Consider the following 22,402-nt stretch of genomic DNA (forward strand, 5'->3'; position numbering starts at 1 on the left):
TCTTGAGCCTTGGTCTCCTGTGAAATGAGTGGTTTTGACCAGGTAATTCACAGTGACCCAACTCTTGCACCCTGGAGATGTAACTGTTTAAGAATTAGATGGAGGATTATAGTGCATGGAGACGGCAGAAACAGTGTTTAACCTGCAGGCCTATCGCGTCTTTTCACAGGATTGGTAACTGTGACAGAGGGGAGTGATTTGGCAGTGATTTGCTCACAGGTGCAGTGTGGGTATCTAGTGAAGCCAGGGCTATACCTCTGGTTTCCCAGATCAGTGACCTTTGTCAGAGGTCAGAGCTGAGATGTTTTGAGGGAAAGGATCTGGACCTAAAAACCACCTAGTCCCTCTGTACCCTTTCGCTCTCACTAAGGACAGGTCAGAATGACTCTAGCCAAAACCATCTGTGTGTCTGGGGCAGTACTAGAAATTATGTTCCAGAGTCCCGTGGAGGGCAGTCTCTATTGACTTCTCCTACCCATTGTTTCCAACTCATTCTTCCTTAGTCCCTAAATCAGGCTGGGGTTAGGACAGGTCCTGAAAACACAAAATGGTCCAGGTAAGAGGGAACAGAAGTTACCAGTAAGTAATTCGGGAAGAAAGAGACCTGGCAGGATTTGGGGACTAAGCCAGAGGAAAAACATCTTACGTTTGAGAAGTCAGCTGGCCAGCCTCATAAGCTGCTCAGACCCATTCCTGACAGCTGAAAGCTGTTTTTTTCAGCCTTTAAACACTTCCAGTGTCCTCGCAAGGTGCTGTGAAGGACCTCACAAGACTTGGCACCCCCGTAACGTTACTATGAGGATAAATTGCATTAGATGTATTTCAGAAGTTAAAGTTAACTTGTTTGACTAGGCTGAAAACATACCCTACGCTTTCACCATATGCAGAGAGGTTCTGTAAAGTCTATAATAAAATTCTGTAAGATACAGAGCTAGAGAAACAGATTGGGGTAATGGAGAGATCCTGGGCTTTAATGTCAAGGTTCCCCTCCCAGCCCCATCGCTTATGAGGTTTGAGACTTGAAACAAAGCCCTTCATCTCTCTTGAGTTTCATCCTCCATTTCATGAAATCCCATCCAACTTGTAGATAAGGCTCCTGGCACAGAGTAGATGGTATTATTCATATACTGCTGCTGCTGCTGCTGCTAAGTTGCTTCAGTCGTGTCTGACTCTGTGCGACCCCATAGACGGCAGCCCACCAGGCTCCCCCATCCCTGGGATTCTCCAGGCAACAACGCTGGAGTGGGTTGCCATTTTCTTCTCCAATGCATGAAAGTGAAAAGTGAAAGTGAAGTCGCTCAGTCGTGTCCGACTCTTTGCGACCCCATGGACCAGTGAACCATAAACTCTTAATATTTTATCAATTTTCAAGTTCTAGGAACAGTTGCAGTGTTGGGACTAAAACTTGGGTTACCGGATCCCCAGTCCAGGGTTCTTTCTGCTGTACCACACAATCAGGAAGTTAATTTTCTAAATATTTGTGTTTCTGATGTATTATGAACCTTACAGTGAAAAGCTTCAATGCCTTTCGTTTGTCACCACAAGAGAAATTGAGGGTGGTTTCCTTCAAAGTGTTCTGGGTTTGCTTTAATTCCATGGTTTTTCAAATGTGTTCCTGAGTCAGGTGATGTTTTTTCAACTGGAATTAGTAGCCTGCCAATCACAGCAGTCACGAGAGCTCTGCCAGCTGATGGGCACAGTCGTTAAAAAGAACGCAGTGTTAACTTTGAGAGTTAGAGACTGGTATGTGGACTTAGTGCAGCATTTAGGCCCCTGTGTCTGTGCCTCTTCCTCTTTTAGGGAAGTAGGTTTTGGGGAAAGTGAAGCAAGGGAGTTTTGCCTGGCACCGCAGCCCCATCCTGCTGAGAGTAGGGTGGTTAAATTAGTTAAATTAGTTTTTAAAGACTAAGCACTCTGGATCAAATCTTTGTTCTTACTCCTTTTCCTGAGAAGCATTTTGGGCATCTTATAGAAATTTTATAGTACAGCCAGATTAAATTAAAAATAGGTGAGGGGATGAGCATAGAAACAGTGCGGTGAGTACAAAAAAGTCCATTCTGTGAGGTTGTACTTCTATAGGGGAGCACCAGTATTGGCTCTCAGCTTGCTGGCAGTCAACAGATGGAACAGAGATGGGGTCAGCTGACCAGGCCCGTTGCCTTTTTCTATAAATCATACACATCTGTTTACTTGTTACCTATGGCTGCTTTTGTGCTAGAGTGGCAGAGTTGAGTAGTTGTGACAGAGACTGTATGGCCCAGAAGCTGAAAATATTTACTGTCTGGCCCTTTAAGAAAAAATTGGCCTCTGCTATAGAGAAACATTTTGAGTTAACGTAGTTCACCGTGTCCGAAAGACAAAATAGTACTCTACCCGGGTACAGCCCACCCTTCTTGTATGGAGGCCAAAGAGAAGTTCAGAAGGCCTCGGAGGACCCAGTATAATAAATTGAAAAACATCTTCAGGAGGATTCTTTTGACAAATATAGCAGTACAGTTCATATGGCCTCTTCATACAAAATTGTGCTTATAAAAAGGCTTGTTATAGAATCTCAGAGGTAGATGCGAAAAATTATCTGGTGCTCCCAAACTCAGCACTCCTCAAGTTATTCATGATCCAGAAGATATTTCCCTTATTTCTGAAAGCTTCTTTCCCTTGATAAAGCAGCATGTGTTAATGCTTGGCCCGTATCTATTGAATGAAGTATATTTGGCAGACACGAGCTTTTCCAATCAGGGCTAGGGTATGGGTTAATAGAAGGGATCTAGGTTTTGAAAGGTTGGCATTTATTGATCTAGGCTTGTATGCTAGGGTCTGAATCCTCTATACCTACAGACAGAATACAAAGGACCCTTGCCTGCGAGGTTCAGTCTCATGATCTCAGCCATTTTAATAGCTGTTTGAATTCTTCCTGTGGCAAGTACTCTATGTCAGTCAACTGTTAACTGTTTTTAAGCAAATGGTCATTCCTGGAGCTGAGTTGAAATCTGGTTCTCCTGGCTTCTGCTCTTTATTTTTAGTTCTGTCCCCTCAGATGTCAGAACAAATCCCATCTCCCTCTCAAGGCTGCTCTTTCCCCAGAATGCTACTGGGCAGGCATAAGCATCTTTTCCTGAATCATCTTTTTTTAGTGTTTGTTTTTTGTGATTGATGACCCTGAAGGTGTAAAGCAGGCCCTCTGGCTTACCAAGACCAAGTTAATAGAAGGCCTTCCTGAGAAAGTGCTTAGCCTTGCTGATAATCCGAGGAACCACATAGAGAACCAAGATGAACGCGTTCTGAATGCGATCTCTCATGCTCGTCTCTGGCACTCTACTGAAGACATCCCCAAGAGAGAGACCTACTGGTAAGTTTCCCCAAGTCAGTAAGATTTCCTACTGATGGATCTTGGAGTCAGCTTTATACCTCCAAATGTCTCTTCTTTTCTCCAAGCCCAGTCATTGTGGACAGCCTGATCCAGCTGTGTAAATCGCAGATTCTCAAGCATCCTTCTCTGGCCAGGCGGATCTGTGCCCAAAACAACATGTTATCCACCACCTGGAAACGAGGTTAGTCCTCCTGTACACCAGAAAGGCCCTGTGGGTTCCTTGTCTTTCTACTCTCAGCCCCACCACCAGCTTATATTCTCATCCTTGCTTCCATACTTACTCTCACTCTCATCCTTCATGGTCCAGTTTTGTGGCTCAGACACATCCTCATTGTCATTAGTTTTTGCCCAGCCTTTTTTTCTTTTAATCATTTCTTTCCAAGACTTAATTCACACCATATCAGTTGAGTGCCTCCAAGTGCCTAAATGTTGACCGTAAGTTACAACACAGTCTGTACTCACAAAGCTCATATTCTGCTGCAAGAGCCTTCTTACTCTCGTGCCTTTTTCCTTTTCCAAATCCACTTTCTGCAGAACTGCTAGAGTGATCTTTCTAAAGTGCAGGTTCTCTCTGTCCCTCCCCTGGTTCAAATCTTTTATTGTCTCCTAATAGCTGGACAGTTTATGGTGGCATCCAGGTCCTCTGGGCTTTGGCCACCAGCTGGTCTTTCTCGCCTTATCTCTGCTCTGCCGTCCCCACCTCCATTGCCCTGTTGACACTTGGCCACTTGCCGCTTTTTGGCATCAAGCTTTGCATTTGCACGTGCTATGCGTTCTGCAGGGAATGTTTTCTGTTTTCCTCATTTGCCTAATTTCTACTTGTCCGCATGACTTGGAAGCCCGCATCTCATGCAAATCCACAGATCCGCTCTCTGCTTCTTTTGTCCCTATGCCTGCTTTTGTCATAGCACACATTATACTATATTATGTTCTGTGATTATCTAGTATGTTTTCTACCTGCCCCACTAAACTGTGAACTTCTGATAATAGAGACTGTGTCTTATTTGCCCACAGTATCTAACAATGCCACACAAACAAGTGCTGACTAAAGGGACAGGTGAATCAATACCAAATCCCAGATGTTTTAGGTAGGGATGTTCCGAGAACACAAGTGTTGTCCTGGGTGGAACCCTGGAGCAGGGAAACTAGCTGTGGAACAGTTTGGATTTTTAGGACATCGACTTGGTCAGGCTTCACCAGTTTGCCCCTGTGAGTATGGACTTCCTGGCAAAGAGTCAGCTTTGCAGAGGTAATGGCACCACTAAGGAAATTAGTGAGCCTCATTAATAGAGGAGTGCCTGTTGGCCCATTATCAAGTATTACCTCTAATTAAACTGCCCCATTTGGAGCTGTCACTGGAGAAGAGATGTGGAGGGAATTGAATTGGAAACCACAGTAGAGTATTCTGTGGGGAGAATCTAAAACCCAAGGTTAGGAGAGGTCTGGGCACATTTATCTTCCTTGCAGATTATATGCGAAGAAACAGGAAGTACTTGAGAAAACTGTTCTTGAAGTGTGGGTATGAGGTGTTTTAACAGGTGGGGCAGAGTTTATCCATCCACAGATGTAGTATCCCTTTTTGCATAGCCAGTAAGGGAGGACACATGTTAATTAAATGACAGTGCTGTTGGTCAGACCAGGTTTTAGACATACAGCATCATCAACCTTGGTCCATTCCCATCACATTGTGATTGTAGTATTTGATTTGTATTTCTGAAAACTCAAGGACCTTCAGAGAAAAATTTGCCCCTGTGGAGAGTCCGTAGCAGGCCGCTGTCCAGGAGGCTTTCTAGATGGCGTTCATCTTCCTGTGGGCACCTCTGTGAAGGGGGTCTGCTCATGTTCACAGCGGCAGGCTTGCTGCTTAGGCAGATGTGTATTCGCTTCCTCGTACACGTGTGTCTCCTTGTGGCAAGTGTGCGCATCTGACTTAAGTCAGGCTTTCTGAGTTACTGAGGTCAGTTGAACCCTTTTCCTGGGTTTAGCAGCCTTTTGGCTTAGCCTGTAGTCTCAGTACTTCTCTCTCCATCCTTCCTTCCTACTGGGTCGTGCTCCAGTTATCTGCGCTGACTTCCCCTAAGCTCTGCCATGCAGCAGCAGGCTTCTGTACCATGAAACATACTACTCCTCCTTCACTAGAACACTCCTCCCTTTTCTTTGCCTGGCAAACTCTGACCCAGTAGTGTTCAACCGAGGGTGGTTTAATCCTCCAGGGGAGATTTGGCTTTGTCTGGAGACATTTTTATTTGTCCTGACTTGAAGCAGAGCTGGGGCTGGTAGTGACCGTTCTGTTGGCATCTAGTGAGCAGAGGCCAAGGTTGCTGCCAGATACCTACAGTGCATAGGACAGCCTCCCTCAGCAAAGAACTACCTAAAATGTGAACAGCACCAAAGTTGAGAAGCTCTGCTCTTACCTATCTTTCTGAAGCAAGTTTGAAGGCGTTTCAGGCAGCCTCCCAGAGGAGGTCGGTTTCCCTACCTCTGCTGTCTCCCAGTGTTGGAGCACTTACTCCCTCATCAGCCCTTGAGAGGGACTCTCTGCTCGAGGGAGTTAAAACTGGTCCCCAGTGCAGAGCAGGTGCTTGGGAAGATCTGAACCCGTGGCCTCTGAGCCCACAGAGATTACCAGGCCTCACGGTTCATTGGAAAGAGCACAGGTCAGAGTGCCCTGGTCAGTCCCTCTCAAGAAACCCAGGAGTAACACCTTAACCAAAGTTCTCTGGCTTTTTCTTTTCTATTTTTTAGGATAAAAGCTTTATTTTTAACTAATCTTTTTTCAAAATTCATTTTATGTTGAAGTTAATTTTAAACTATTGTGTTTCAGGTATACAACAAAGTGGTTTAGTTATGTATATACATATCTTCTTTTTAGCCTTTTTCCCTGTGTATGTTATTACAGTAGGTCCTTGTTGACTGTCTATTTTATATATTTAGTAGTGTGTATATGTTAATCCCAACTGCCTGATTATCTCTCCCCCGACCATTCCCCTTTGGTAACCATTAGTTTGTTTCTAACTCTGAGTCTGTGTCCATTTTGTAAATAGGTTCATTTTTTTAGATGCCACATATGAGTGATGTTGTAGGATACTCGTCTTTCTCTGACTTCAGTTAGTGTGATAATCTCTAGGTCCCTTTGTGTTGCTGCAGACGGCATTATTTCATTCTTTTTTATGGCGAGTAATATTCCATTGTAGGGCTTCCTTGGGGGCTCAGTGGTAAGGAATCCGGGTCGATGGACATTTAGGTTGTTCCCTTATCGTGGCTATTGTAAATAGTGCTGCAGTGAACATCAGGTGCATATGTCTTTTCAACGTATGGCTTTCTTTGGATATATGCCCAGGAGTGGGGTTGCTCGATCATATGGTAGCTCTATTTTTAATTTTTTAAGGAACCTGCATACCATCCTTCACAGTGGCTGTACCAGTTTACATTTCCATCAACAGCGTAGGCGGGCTCCCTTTTCTCCACATCCTCTCCAGCGTTTATTGCTTTTAGGCTTCTTGGTGATGGCCGTCCTGGCTGGTGTGAGGTGACATCTCATAGTAGTTTTGATTTGCAGTTCTCTGATAATTAGTGATGGTTTGGTCACTAAGTCGTGTCTGACTTTTTTGGGACCTCATGGACTGTATTCTGCCAGGCTCCTCTGTCCATGGGGTTTTCCAGGCAAGAATATGGAAGTAGGTTGCCATTTCCTTCTCCAGGGGATCTTCCTGACTCAGGAATCAAACCCAGGTCTCCTGCACTGCAGGCAGATTCTTTACCTACTAAGCTCTCTGTATTAAGTATCTTTTCATGTGCTTTTTGGCCATCTGTATGTCTTCTGCAGAGAAACGTCTATTTAGATCTTCTGCCCATTTTTTGATTGGGTTGTTTTTTTGATATTGAGGTGTGTGAGCTGTTTGGATATTTTGGAGATTAATCCCTTGTCAGTTGCATTGTTTGAAAATGTTTTCTCCCATTTTGTGGGTTGTCTTTTGTTTTTTTTTATGGTTTCCTTTGCTGTGCAAAAGCTTTTAAGTTTGAATAGGTTCTAGTTTGTTTTTTTGGTTTGTTTGTTTGTTTTCATTAGGAAGTGGATAGGAAAATGTATTACTGCAATTCATGACAAAGAGGGTCCTATTGGGATGGCCAAAAGGTTTGTTCAGATTTTTCTGTAATAAACCTGAACAAACCTTTTGGCCAACTTAATACCTGTGTTTTCCTCTGAGTTTTATAGTATCTGGTCTTGCCTTCAGGCTTGTGCAGTCTTTCTGGTGGGAAGGACTGGCGCTTGCCCTTTGGTGGGTGGAGCTGGGTCTTGTCCCTCTGATGGGCAGGGCTGTGTGTAGAGGTGGCTGTGGGCTCAGATGACTTTAAGCAGCCTGTCTGCTGGTGAGTGGGACTGTGTTCCTGCTCTGTGGTTGTTTGACTGGAGGGTCCCATATGGGCTGTTGGGTGGGGCCAGGACTTGGCATGAAAATGGCAGCCTCCAGGACAGCTCACTCCAAATGAGTACTCCCCAGTACCTCTCCACCATGGGTTTCCTTGACCCCAGTGTGACCACAGCTGCCCCTGCCCCTCAACCCCCTCCCCCCCAGGAGACCCTCTAAAGTTAGCAGTAGGTCTGGCCTAGGATCCTGTGAACTCAGTGCTTTTTCCCCTGGGTCCTGGTGCTCCTAGAAGACCCTGCATCCACCTTCCAGGAGTGACATTTGTTTCTATTCCAGCCCTTTTGAGATTCTGCAGTCAAGCCCTGCTGGCCTTGAAAGCCAGATGCCCTGGGGCTTCCTCCTCCTGATGCCAGACCCCCAGGCGGAGGAACCTTCTGTAGGGCTCAGAACTTGAGAACCTCTGTGATATAGTTATTTTCCAGTTTGTGTCTCACTCACTTGGCGGGTATGGGATTTGATTATGTCACACGTGTAACACTCCTGCCATCTTGTCTTTGTCTTTGTAAGTAGAATATCACCTTTGGTAGCTTCCAGTCCTTTTTGATGACAGTTGTTCTGCAGTTAGCTGTTCCGCTGTTTTTGTGAGGGGAGGCGAGCTCAGGTCCTTCCTGCTCCATCTTGTCTTCGTGTCCCCTCCTGGCCTGTAGAATGAAGATCACTAGATTGAACTCCAGTCCTGTTAAGAGCTTTTTCTGTGACTTCAGCCTGGCCACTCGGTCTTGTGGATCTGATGTCACTTGTTTACTCCAAGGCGTAGCAGAGGCAGGATGGCACCCAGACATGAAGAGGAGGAGGCTCACCTGCTTATATGATAAGCACAAGGATGAATTCCAGAGCTGTGTTTTCTGAGATGAGGCAGATCAGAGGGTGAAGCTGTGGAAGACTTGAGGAGCGCAGCAGGATGAAAGCTTTTGACTTTGCCTCGCTAAGGCTTTAGACCAGGTTAGACTAACCGCCTTTCTCCCTGTTTAGAGTCTACTCTGATTCAGGTCCATGGTTCCAGTGGAACCCAGCTGAATGCCAAGGATCCTCTGCCTCCCATTGCCTCCCGAGAGGAAGTGGAAGCTACTAAGAATCATGTTCTCGAGACTTTCTATCCCATATCTCCCACTATCAGCCTTCAGGAATGCCATATTTATGATGTGAATGATGACACGGGTAAGTATCAAAAAGCCTTTGACTTTTAGGCAGCATGCAGGTGAGGGACAGGCTTTTTCCAAAGAGAAAGGAAACATCGAGTACTTACTATGTATTAGGCTCTCATGTGTGTTTTCTCCTCAGAGCCGTGTAGCAGCCCTGTGAGATAGGTGGTGTTTACCCTAAGGAAACTGAGACTCCGGGTGGTTGTGATTGACTCAGAGGCTGACTTGACTTTTGACCCCTAAGAAGTCATTTTGTTGCGTCAGTTTTAATGGGTGGCTTGAGGGGCTTTTGACCAGGCATCAGATGTTTATTTATTTGTAGTTCTCTTGAAAGATACCCCCTCTCTGTGCCCCCTATAGACTCTGGCCAGCCTTCTGCTAGGATGGAGGAAGCTCACAGTCCTCTAATGGGGCTATTCATCCCACCATTGAACAAAGCACCACGTCCCCACTGAGACACAACAGAAACAGGAGCCGGCCTGGACAGGCCTGCGGTTCCTGCCATTCCCCCAGTCACTGTGAACTGCAGTGTCTCCGTCCTCAAGCTGCTTCCTCTCCCCAGCTATGCCTCAGTCAGTCCCCGCTGTCTCTCACCCAGCCCATTACCCCAGTCTCTTAATGGGCTAGTGTGACCCCTTAATGGGCTATTTCCTCTCTCGTCCCTCTAGTTCACAGTTCCGGAGTAGTCTTTCTAGAAGGTAGATTTAATCCCATCACTCTTCATGCCCATGTCCCCACTGCCTGTTGGACAAAGTTTGAACTCCTTGGCTTATCACACAAGGGCCTTCACATCAGCCCTCCGTCCCTCTCTCCAGCCTCGTCTTTCTCTCCTCCCCTCTTTATTCCCACTGTCCTTTTCTCACCACTGTGCTCTGGCACTTTCTTTTCCCTCTGCCTGCGCTCTGACCGTTCACCCCTCTTTCTCTTCAGGTAAATAACTACTCATCTGTCATAGTTCACCTTTGGACTCACTTCTTCCAGAAATGCTCCACAGCCTCACAGTCTGGTCAGGGCCCTTTGATCTGTCCTCACCCAGCCCCCGGCTACCCTCGTGTCTTGACATGTCCCTCTGCGTGGATGTGATCAGTTTTCCTGTCTGTCTCCCCTCTAGACTTGGAGAGCTCCTCAAAGGCAGTGGCAGGCACCGTGTGGGCTCTGTCCCTGGTACCTGTCTTAGAGCTTGAGCGAGCTTAAGCCAGAGTGAGTGCTGAGTGATGCCTATTCACACGTGTGGAGGAACTGAGGCAGACAGGAAAGTCAGGTCTCTCTTAAGTGATGCCCTCCTCTGCACACTTTCCCAGCCTCTTTCTTCCTCTATTTCATCCGTTTTTGTCCTTCACTGTAGAAGCCTCCAGCCTCTGCGGGTTTGCCCACTGCCATGGAAGGGAAGAAACGGTGACCCGGCAGGGTTGTGGCTGATTTGAACGAGTGCTGAACTTTGATTCTATGAGACCCCGTTTGTTACTAATAATGAAGTATTTTGCAAGTGATTTGCTTTTTAAAAAAATAATTACCATAGGCTTTAGGTTATCTTTCTAATATCACTGTTATCTGTGTGCTTGATTGAATGAGAAAGGTGGGGGTTAGAGCTAGCCGGCAAGAATTACCTGGAACAGGTAAGCGAACATTTTCTATAAGGAACCAAATGGTATTTCAGGTTTTGTAGGCCACATATAGTCTCTGTCACAGCTATTTAATAGATAGATGTAAAGGAGTGGGTGTGGTTTGCTCTGGTAAAAATTTTGCTTTCAAAAACAGGCCAGATTAGGGACTTCCCTGGCAGTCCAGTGGTTAGGACCTTACCTTCCGAGGCAGGTTCTCTCCCTGGTCAGAGAGCTAAGATCCCATGTGCCTTCTAGCCAAAAAACCAAAACCTAAAACCGAAGCAATATTGTAACAAATTCAATGAAGACTTTAAAAACAGTCCACAACAACAACAAAATCTTAAAAAAAAAAACACCCCAAAATATGTAGTGTCTGGCACTAAGCTAAGGTGGGGTGACTTTCCTGAGGCTTTGGGTGGGTCAGTTAACCTGTCCCTCTATGTGATGACATGTCTTGCAGGATTCCGAGAGGGCTATCCTTACCCCTATCCCCACACCTTGTATTTGCTGGAGTCAGCTAATTTCCGAGCACACCGCTTTCAGCCAGATCAGTTGCGGGCCAAGATGATCCTGTTTGCCTTCGGCAATGCGCTGGCTCAGGCCCGGCTCCTGTATGGGGTATGTATGTGGGGTCTACCACCGAGACCTCTTATGCTGTGTCAGTTTCCTGCCTTACCCTGCTCAAAGGAAAGGAAGTATGGAGGGACTTCTTTTGCTTGACTGAAGAGTTTCAGGGAAAGGCACTTCCACTCACCCTACCATCTGTTGGGGACCTACAGTGTGTCTATCTTTACATAAGATGCCTCATCACAGTAGCCCACAAGGTTTCATTATGATCCCCATTTTTCAGATTATACTTCTGAATCCCATGAAAGCTAATAAGCAGCCTGTCCAGCATTACACACAGTAAGTGGTGGAGAAAGGATTGGGACCAGATGGTCTCAACTCTGGAGGCTTCAGTTATATGTCCTCCAGCACACTTCCTTAAACTGCGCTAATGGAGCCCGAGCACAGGGCTTTATCAGGAAGGCAGGGGATGGCCCAGGCCTGCCTGCCCTCTTAGGACAGGTTCTGAAGACCCAACATACCACTTGGATGGTCGCCCCGTGATTCTAAGAGCAGGTCTCAGGGACCTAGATGTTATAGAATGCAAGCTGAGTGGTGGTTACACAATGCCGTCCCAAGATTGGAGGAAAGCCTGGCCGGGGATCAAAGGCCTCCAGGCAGGGGACAGCAGTATCGAAGTCCCCACATAGGCCTGGGACACCAGACCTCTGGTTTTGTGTGTGTGTTGGAAGGTGGGAGGGGAAGAATGTTTCTGAGAGCTGCTGTCAGGCTCCCAGGTCTTGATTAGAACCTAAGGCCCTCCTGGAGGAGCAGTGAACTTCGGAATGTCCTGTTCTCATCCTCATCGGTCTAGGAACGAGGTGGGGTTGGTACAGTGTGGTTAGCCTGATGAGATAGGGAGTAGAGTGGAGCTTGTCTATATTGAGCACCTGCTACATGCCAACCAGTTAACTACGGCTCCTTACAGCGGTGGTTCTTACAGTGTGACTCTGGATTGTTAGCAGCGTGAACACCATCTAGGGACTTGCTGGAAATGTGAATTCTCAGACCACCTGACGTCCTGCATCAGAAGCTCTGGGATTGGAGCCTGGCAGTCAGTTTTAACAAGCCCTCCAGGTGATGCTGGTACAAACACAAGTTTGAAAACCACAACACTAAAATTTGAGAACCACTGCATTATTTAATCCTTACAGCAGTCCCCTTGTGGCAGGTACTAGTAGCTTCATTTTACAGATGAAGAAACTGAGGTTCAGAGAGGCTCAGTAACTTCCCCAGGGTAACACAGCTAAGAGATAAGCAGCTGTTGCATCTTTATGTGACGTTTCTGTGTCTTTCCAGTCCTTGGGAGGTTATCTTAATTCCTATTCTCTGACATATTTTTGGAAGGCTCTGGAAGGTTGGGTAACTTGCCCAGGACCCTACAGCTAAAGAGCAGGGAGGCAGGCACTGGAACCCTGATCTCTCCAGCCTCAGGGGACAGGCTGCCTCCTGACTGTGGGGCAGGAGAGGGAGGCAGAGAGAGTCACATGCCAGGTCCCAGGCCTGCAGGCTCATTGTAGCTCCTGTGCCAGCAGAGCACGGTAGCAGTGCTGCCACTAATTGCCACCCAGTTGGGTAGGAGAGGAGGCCTCCCCCAGCCCCTCCAGGTACAAATTATTCCTGGGGATGTGAAGTTGAGCAATTATGGGAAGAGCCTCTGTGTAAAAGGTAAAATTGCTGAGAAATTTATGTACTACCTGCAGTTTTATTGATCTGTAGGGGAGATAAGAGTCAATACAGAATTCTCAGCTAACACTTAGAGGTACTTTTCTTTTTATTTATTTCTCATGCAGCTAAGAACAGGTATTTCTAAGGCCAACAGTCCCAGTGTGGCCCTCACTGAGGTCTGCCATTAGCTATTCCTAATGTCAGATTCAGCCCTAGAGCGGTGAATGTAGTAGGCAGCATCTTTGAGTCAAGGATGCTTGGCTTCACGGGGCCTGCCCGTTGACTCTTTGTCCAGTGGGTAGTAGTCATCAGGCTGGATGCCTGCAGACTCAGTAGGGTGAACATATCGAACATGTCATCGAAACTGGAATACTGTGGAGAGTGACAGGTGCTGCTGTCAGATACAATGGGACACTAGGTGTAAACCAGAACAGTAAGATTTTAAGAGAGTTAAAAGCCTGGGTGTTGTCCTGGATAACCTTGAGCAAGTTACATCCCCTCTCTGAATCTGTTTCCTTATCTGTTAAATGGGTGTGCCATGTCGTACCATGCTAAGTTGCTTTAGTTGTGTCTGATTCTTTGCGACCCCAAGGACTGTAGCCTGCCAGGCTCCTCTGTCCGTGGAATTTTCCAGGCAAGAATACTAGAGTGGGTTGCCGTGCCCTCCTCCAGGGGATCTTCCCAACCCAGGGATCGAACACATGTCTCCTGTGGCTCCTGCAGAGCAGCGGATTCTTTACTGCTGAGCCACTGGGAAAGAGACCTAAGTGGGTATATACCACTGGATTTATGAGATTAGAGGTGACTATGTAAAACTGCTGTGATGCCCAGGACATGAGAGGCCTTTAGTAAATGGTTGCTAGTATGTTGCTGTTGGCACTGATTGAAAGAGATAGTTAGCAAATGTGTCGACTGGCGAAAGCCTGGGGCTGACACAGCTGGAGTGGACACTCAGGAATCTGACACACTCAGAGGTGCATTTTGAGAGCCCAAAGCCCAGGTGAGATGCCTGCCTGCCAGCTTAGGACGTTCCAAGAAGCCCGGCCCTGAAGGGGAAAGTAAGGCAGAGAGAAGGTGTGTCTGAGCACTAGCCACTGTGGGTGCTGAGGGCACATGTCACTGTGACCTCAGGCAAGTCACTGCCTCAGCTGGTCTGTCTCCTCAGCCTTCAGATGGAGTGAGCACTGAATGGGATCGTGTCTGTCACACGCACTGACCCTCCAGCTCAGCATTTGATGCGCGTCATTGTCACGTCAGGTTACTCCATGAGTCCGGGGGGCTTCCCATCGCTCACCTCCCAGCTCATCTTCCCTTACTGTGCAGCTTGCCTGGCAGTCGCCTCTCGGTGGCAGGAATTCATACTTTAGTGTGCTCAAGTTGAAGAGCAGGTACGCCGGGGCCACGATTGGTCTGAGCCCAGGGAGAGCCAGGCTGGGTGTGTGCGAGAAGGCCTAGCCCTGGACAGTGCCCTTAGCTCCACCTTCTATTTTCATCTTTCATTGCAGGAAAACCACTCAGTGGGGTAGGGGGTTATTTAAAAGGCCAGAGCTAGGAATTGCCTGGTTTGTGCTGTTCTTAACCTCGTCATTTCTGATTGCATTGACTTGTCCTCTTTTCCTCTCAGAACGACCCTAAGGTTTTGGAGCAGCCAGTAGTTGTGCAGAGCGTGGGCACTGATGGGCGTGTCTTCCAGTTCCTGGTGCTGCAATTGAACACCACAGATTTGGCCTCCGAGGAGGGCATCAAGAATCTAGTCTGGGTGGACTCCGATCAGCTCCTCTATCAGCACTTTTGGTGTCTCCCAGTGATCAAAAAGAAGGTGGTTGTGGTAAGTCCAGCCCTCTCTGGCTTGGTGATTGGACCGGGGCCATGGCTCGTCCTCCCCAGGGAGAGCCTGGCTTGGGGTGGAGGGCATGCTTGTGAGTGGAGCACCGGCTTCAGGAATCTCATGTTCAGGACCTCTGTCTGCCTGGAGGGCTGCTTCAGCCCAGCCTGTCAGCTGAAATAGCACCTTCCACCCTAGGCCCCGCCTAGCTCTTCGCCCTCCCCTCTGTGCCCCACCACATCCCTCTCCTCTCGGCTCTGTCTCCAGTTGCCTGAGCAGCTCAGGATCCTAGTAAGTGCTGCTCTTTTTATAGAGGAGGCTCCTTCCTTCCTGCACCCCATTCCCTCTTCCTCCACTAGCCCTCTCCCATTTCTCTTGCATCTGGTTGTCCTTACTTGTCATTCCAGATTTAGCCTAAAGACCAGCAACCCAGTCCCAGCCTTGCTTAAGTTCCTCGGGTAGGTCGCCGTAGCCTGGGGGCCCCCATCACGGCGCAGTCACACTTCTGTCCCACGGTTGTCTATTCACTGCTCTGCTCCTCTGTTAAAGTGCGCCCTGAGCTCCTGGAAGGCCGAGTCCGTGAATGACGCGTGCCTTCATTTCACTCCACGGATAGGGAACCCCTCACTGCCGCACCTCCAGTGCTCAGCTGGCTGAGACCAGGCCTGTGTTCTGTGTGCTGGGCAGTGACAATATTGTAACGGATTCATAATATAATATCAGGCAGTAATGAAGCCTGTAAGAGACAGAACGGGATTGGGGGTGAGAGAGAGCAGCGTGGGTATGCTGCTGGATCTGTGCTCACTAGCTGCGTCTCACGCGGGGCCTGAGTAGACTTGCTTAATGCAGGCTTGTTGAGGCTTTGAGCATCGTCTGTATGTTAGTTGACGTTGATATGCCCTCGAAATGCCTGCTGGTGTGAGCCCTCTCTCTGGCCCCAGGCCCTGTTCTCTGTCCCTCGCCTGTGTGGCTGCATCAGCCGTCTCCGCGCATCTTTGCTCTTAGTTTCCCTCTCTCTGTGTCCCCTTCGTGGCTTTAGGTCCCTTTCTTTCAACCTTTTCCTTCCATGAGTGTGACTTGGTGCCAGGCCTGTCCTGGTGTGGTCACGTGGCTCCTCCTCACCCATCTCTTCCTCTAACCACCCCACCTCCACCAGCCTCCCTCTTTCTTCTTGGCCTTTTCTAGGTGCCCTTTAGTGCTCATTCATACGTGTTCTTTTCTGTGTATAGAAGTCAGTGAGTTATTTTACTCTCCTGCTTTCTTAGCATCTTTTTCCTACTTCATGATGAGGCCTGTCACCCTTCATTACCACTATTTGCACCCCTGGCTGGAAGCTCCTTGAGGGCAGGAGCCAGATTCAAATTACTATTGGGTTTCCAGCACTGGGCACAGCTCTCATACAGAGAAGGCGCCTGATAAGTGTGTGTGGGATGAGTGAGGGATTCTTGTCCCTGGGAGTTAAAAGGAGCAAACGAAACATTTTTTCGTGGTGGTTGAGTTGAGGGAGACTAGGGACCAGGGCAAGGTCGGTAGATAAGTTGGCCTGGAGGCGCAGAGATGCCTCATGTCTTCCTCCTGAGCCCAGCCCCTGCCTGGCATAGCTTGGCACCAGCTCCCCAGCACTCCTTGATCGCAGGAGAAAGAAATAGTTATTATCCAGGCGCTTAGGATTTACATAAAACCGACCTTTGTTTTAATTGCTGCCATTAAACCTAGTAGCAAGATCCTAATGGGCTGTGTTCTTTTCAGGAACCTGTTGGGCCGACTGGTTTCCAGCCAGAGACATTCAGGAAGTTTTTAGCTCTGTATTTGCATGGTGCTGTGTGAGCCAAGGACTCTTCTGAGGCTGGAGCCGCCTGCGCCCCTCTCTCCCTGCAGATCCTGGAGCCTGGACGGTGCCTGAGGCCGCAGCGCTCCTTTGGCTGGTGGTCTCGCTGACAATAAAAGAGCCCTTCCAGCGCACCGGAGCCTGTGTTTGTTGTCTGGGTGCTTTCAGGTGGGGCACCCACAGCTATGCACAGGCCCTGCCCCTGAGTCTGCTGCTGTTGCAAGGGCCAGCCCTGGAACCTCACCTGCTACAGCTTTGTCTGTGACCCATCTTTTAACTTTACATAAGAATCTTCCTCTCTCTGAGTTTCAATTTCATCATCTGAAAACTTGTGGCTAATGTGACTTACATTGTTTTACAGACTATAGATTATGTGTATGTAACGTTTGCTTCCTATTAGGTGCTCACTAGTTTCTGTGGGAATTATTTAAATTGTGGACACATTCCACAGTGACTGCAGGAAGTCCGAATAGAATATTCATTGTAGATTTCCCACTGGTATCTTGGTTAATGGACTGAGCACACCCCTGGTTCAGCTGACCTCTGTTCAGATAACATCAAGCCCTGCTCTGGTCCAGGCAGCTAATACACAGCATCTTGTTCAGTCCTCACACAACCCTTTTAAGGTAAGTGTTGTTTCCACATACAAGAAAAGTGTTGAGAGTGCCTGCTGTGTGCCGGGCTCCTTTCTGGGCCCCGTAGTTGAGGAGGCGCAGATAGTGTAAGGAATCACTGCAGGTCACACAGCTGATATTTTAGGTCTGCTCCCTTAGGAAACTCTGAGGTGGAGGTTTCCTGGAGAAAGCTTGGGAGAGCCTTGGGGATCGGCCCCCGGGGGAGAAACAGTAGTGGCCTGAAGTGGAAGAGGGACTGGGCTCGATGGGTTTGTACCTGAGGCCTTGGCTGATTCTGAGTTCTGTGGGCACCCCCGTGAAGCCGAGGTGCTGTGCCTTTCCATGAACACCAGTGGTGCGTCACCAGTCAGCGGATACACGGCTCCCGACGCAGGAGGGACCTCGTGAGGTGGCTTTGTTGGGGCTGAGTGTGACTCCCGAGTGGCTTTGCTGAGAACAGGCAGCCAGGACACTTCCTGCTACAGGAGGAAGTCCAGGAGCCCACGTCAGCTCCGTACATGACAGTGCTCTTTCCAGCCCTGTGTGTCTCTGACTCCCAGGCTGTGCTCCTTGCACTTTACGAAGTACCTTTTAGGCTCGGCTGGGTGGGGGCGGGGGCAGCAGGAGGGTTTACCAGGAAAAGGACAGATTGGGCTGGTGGATGCACGCGAAGGGGTTACTTGGGAAGGCAGCACGTACGCTGAAACAGCAGGGAGTGGTTGGAGATGGGGAGGGTGGGGTTGAGGCTGGAGGGACCAGCTCTCAAGGGCCTGGCATGTTGGCACTTAAGGTTTCCCCAGGTGCAAGTTGTCAGCCACCCGAGGCAGCCCGGGTTCTTCGTTGGGGGTGACTGCAGCTTGGAGTCATTTAACGTGGCACCTTAGTATGCATAGTATATGTACGATAGGGGTGTAGAGGTGCATTACTTAGTTATCCTGCCTGTAGACCCTTCTGCACCTTCCTTTCTTCACCTAATACCTTGGGAGCGCAGATCTTGCCACATCAGCACATATGAGCTACCTTGTTCTGAGCAGCGGCATTAATGTCTATCGATGGACATTCGAGGTATTTCTAGTTGTTAGCCATTACAAATAATGCTGCAGTGAGCATCCTTGTTCACGTATCTTAGAGTACTTCTGCCAGCGCAGCCACTGGACAAATTCCGAAGCAGAATTGCTGAGTCAAAGGGATTTTTTTTTTCATAAGAACATTCTATGGGCAAATGGAGGACAAGTTGGCAGGGTGACTGTGCAGAGTCCAGCTGGAGGCCATTTCAGTCACTCCTGGGTGAGTGACGGTGGTGGCCTGAAGCCAGGCTGAGGGGGCAGAACCACCACCACCCCACCCCCTGGTGGCTGGTAGAATGGGGAGCGAGAGGGCCAACTTGCCTGGGTCTTGAGCGTGTGGGGCAGAGGCTGCGAGCAAGCGGGCTGTCAGCAGGTGACCTTGAAGCTTGAGGACAGCCCTGGAGAGGGGCCAGGGCTGCAGGGCGGGCCTGGGCACTCATCCCAGCCCTTGGGGTGAGGACAGCCTGTTGCTAGCCTTGGTCTGTCACCTCGGACCCTGGAGCTAAGCTGCGGAGCCTGGCGCCCACTGCTGTCTCCCTTCAGGCCCCTCGAAGCCAGTCTGCTAGGTGAGGCTGGCAAGACTGGCATTTCTATCCTCCCCATGCAGGTGAGGCTCAGACACCACGTGGTGTAGTGTGAAGAGCCAGAAAGTTGATATGTGATGACACCTGCCCTCTCCACAAAGATGTGCCCGCTTCCCCAAATCCCAAATGCCCACCTGCCTCAGCCTCCCCACCTCTTCCCTTCCCTTCCTCGTTCAACACTGGGACGGAGGAATACAGGGTGATCTTCAGGCCCTGTTTGGCCTCAGGCCTGAGAACAGACGGCTCACTTGGAGCCAGTCTGGGAGAAGGAAGCAGGAGGAAGGCGCATGGGGGTACCCCTTTATTGGTTTAAAAATCACACTACAGGGACTTGGACTGTTAAGCAACAGATGTTTGGAACCGAAATTTTGTTGATGACATTGTGAGCACATGTGAACGTACTCTCATTTTGTTGTGTATTTAAATGTCTTGCGGATCCATGAGAAAGCGCCTCAGTTCACTTCCAGCGGGCTTCAGTGGACTGGGGAACGCCATTTCCCAGAGTCTCCTATATTCCAGCTTCCTCTCAGATCCTGAGTTTCCTCATCTGCAAAGTGGGAATAAAGCACCTGCCTCCCTTGTAGGCTTTGCCTCCTCGGGGATTAACAGGCCGTGTTTGAGCAGGATGCATCAAGTAGAGGGGTTTGGAGGTTTTCAGAAGCCCCGTGAAAAGGTGAGATTACTTCGGGCAGCCCTTTAGGCTTTTTCGTCCCCTCCCAAGGCTGGCTCAGGCTGGACCTAGGGCGGGTCCTCCCCAGAGGCTCTGTGACTCGCTGGGCTGTCCTTAGCAGTAGGCCCAAGGCTTTGAAAGAGCAGGTCAGGGTCACCTCAGGCTTGGGACAGCATCTCCCTGCTTCCTCTGTTGCGGCAGGACAAAGTCCCTTAAAGTGTGTGTGTGACCTGAGCGTGTCACATTGTCTTCCTTATGACAAATCCACAAACCACGACGACTCGTGGGGCCTACCTGCTTGGCTGCTGGAAGCCCACCCTGTTCTAGGGACCTTCTCCCCAGACGTGTCTGGGAACCTGCAGAGAATCCCCATCCCCACTCCTCAACTCCAGGTGATAGCTGTCAGCCACAGGGTGTCCTGGAGCATCTGGTATGTGTCAGGCATGCAGCAAGGCCCCAGTTCTAGAGCAGTGAGCAAAACAAAGTCTCTACTGTCATGAACTTTACATTCCAACGTGGAGAGATGATGAAGAAAGAAAGGTATGTCAGAGGATCTGAAGGAAAGCGTTCCTGGAACAGACTTGGAGATGGAAGGTTGTGGCAGGAGGCTTCTTGGGGGTCACTCCCCAGAGACCTGTGAGCAAGGGAGGAGGGCACGACTGGCTGAGTAGATGAGGACCCCACGGTCCTGTAGAGATTTTGGTGCTGGGTGGCCTATCAGAGTCCCAAATTGCGGCCAGGTATGGGAATTTGAGGTCCCACATCAGCCATTTGCCACCGGCCACAGCCTGGGAGGTGAAACCTTGGGTGTGGCTGCTCCCAGGGGCCCAGGGCAGCGCCCAGGAAGGGACACCCTGAGCCAACAGCAGCTGGGGATGGGGTGTGTTGGCTTTTACCGCACAGGGTGTGGCCTCTTTGAGAAGGTGACATATGAGACTGAACCAGCCATGGGGGCAGGCCAGGAAGGTGCCCGGGAAAGTGCGTGTGATGGCCCTGAGACGGGTGTGGGCTTGGCGTGTTTGTGGAATGGCCAGGAGTTGGGGGAGGCCCTGCTGGAACGCAGGCTCCATCACTAGAACTCCACCCAGCCTGCAGCCGCCAGCCCGCCCTTCTCTGCAGAGTTCACAGAACTGGGTCTGGCATGGTCTTTGGCAGATGCAAGCTGAGTCACAGAGCCGCAGAATCTGAGATGTCTCTCAGAGGTGACTTAGAGGTCAGAGTGAGCTAGTTCTCACCCAAGTTCAGCTTCTGAGAAGGGGTTTATCTTTAGCTCTGCCTTCAACCTGAGAGCCCAGGAGCCAACACACCCTCACTTGACACATATACCATCTGTCCTTCCCGCAGCTGGCTTGCACACGTCCAGCGACGGGGAACTTACCCAGGAGCCAACACACCCTCACTCGACACATATGCCATCTGTCCTTCCCGCAGCTGGCTTGCACACGTCCAGCGACAGGGAACTCACTATCTCTCACTGCAGCTGCTTCCGTTCTTTGACATCTCTGCCTGCTGTGCGTTCACACCTCAGGAGAAATGTCTTCCAGGAGCTTTAACTCCAGGGCCTCAGCTCTGCCCTCTGGGGCCCCATATCCTATGCATTCTCTCAGCCAGGGGGCTGCCCTGTAGAGATTTGAAGCCAAGAATTATAAGCCTCAAAGCCAAATAGCCCTGTGTCTGCCTCTCACTGAACTCTAACCCATTGCTCAATCCACAGCTTACCTCGGCCGCCTGCTCCAGGCTGTGTGACAGAGCAGGGCCTGGGGACCCAGCGCTTCAGCTGGGCTGAGGATAGCAGGGTGCAGTGAGGCCCACCTCTCCTCTGCTTTGTTTATTGCCACCTGAGATTCTTAGTCTCTGCCATGCCAGACACCCTAGCCATATTTGCTCATCCCCCAAAACTAGCCAGGGTGTAGGCTTGTTGCCCAGAGCCAGGGTTCTAGCCTGTCAAGAGCAGCATAGCCCTACTTAGCTTTGTTACTTACCCCACAAAACACACACGTTATCCTCAGTTGAGCTGATGGGATCAGGGACTGAGTGCTGAGGTTCCCCACTACAGATCTTTAGGGGGTCCAACAGTTCAGCTCCCTTTATAAGGGCCTACTGTGTGCTAGGCTTGTGCCAAGAGCCAGAGACACAGGAAGACACGGCAGTTTCTCCAGGAGCTCCCAGTTGGTGGGTGGGCAGTGACAGCAGCCAGCCTCCTCTGGGTCTGCTAAAGCCATACAGGCCACCTCTTTGCCTGCATCTGAGCACCTACCCACAGGTGACAGCATGCAGTGGTGGTGGGGGGGCGGGTAGGGGTGCTGTACTCAACAAACGCCCACTTCATGAGTACTCATTGAGCACCTACTGGGTGCCAGGCCTCATGCTGCGTGATTGGGGACCACACACTCGGGCCAGATCCCAGCCTTCGAGGAGCTCCCAATCTGATGGGGAGGCACATGTTGATCCATTACAGCATAGCCGCCATGGGGGCCCAGAGAAAGCCTCTACCTTGATGAAAGGCCAATTTGAGTTGGACTTCCTTGAGAGCTCAGCTGGTAAAGAGTCAGCCTGCAACGCAGGAGACCCTGGTTTGATTCCTGGGTCAGGAAGATTCCCTGGGGAAGGGACAGGTTACCCACTCCAGAATTCTTGGGCTTCCCTGGCGGCTCAGCTGGTAAAGGACCTGCCCGCAATGCAGGAGACCTGGGTTCAATCCCTGGGTTAAGATGACCCCCTGGAGAAGGGAATGGCTATCCACTCCCAGTAATCTTCCCTGGAGAATTCCATGGACTGTATAGTCCATGTACTCTCAAAGAGGTATGGACACGACGGAGTGACTTTCACTAAACAGCAAGTAGGAAAGGCGTACCACGAGGGAATAGTAGGAACAAAATGGTCAGCAGTCAGTGGGCAGAGGTCCCTAAGGAACTCCACATCCCCAGAGCGTGAAGTGCTGAGGGTCAGGGACGAGCAGGAGGCCCATGGGACCTGAATGAGGCGAGGTGTGTGCAC

At 49.6% G+C, this 22,402-nt stretch overlaps 1 protein-coding gene across 1 annotated transcript; it reads left to right on the plus strand.

The window, feature by feature from the left end:
• Positions 1 to 547: 547 nt before the first annotated feature.
• Positions 548 to 16,580, plus strand: MRPL37 (mitochondrial ribosomal protein L37). The gene is made up of 7 exons (XM_069576374.1): positions 548 to 556; positions 3,132 to 3,346; positions 3,433 to 3,548; positions 8,770 to 8,955; positions 11,004 to 11,161; positions 14,442 to 14,645; positions 16,521 to 16,580. Exons 1-7 carry the CDS (start codon positions 548 to 550, stop codon positions 16,578 to 16,580), a joined length of 948 nt encoding a protein of 315 aa, XP_069432475.1.
• The last annotated feature ends 5,822 nt before the right edge of the window (positions 16,581 to 22,402 follow it).

Source organism: Ovis canadensis, chromosome 1 (genome assembly GCF_042477335.2).
Source record: "Ovis canadensis isolate MfBH-ARS-UI-01 breed Bighorn chromosome 1, ARS-UI_OviCan_v2, whole genome shotgun sequence".
In the NCBI taxonomy this organism is placed as follows: domain Eukaryota; kingdom Metazoa; phylum Chordata; class Mammalia; order Artiodactyla; family Bovidae; genus Ovis; species Ovis canadensis.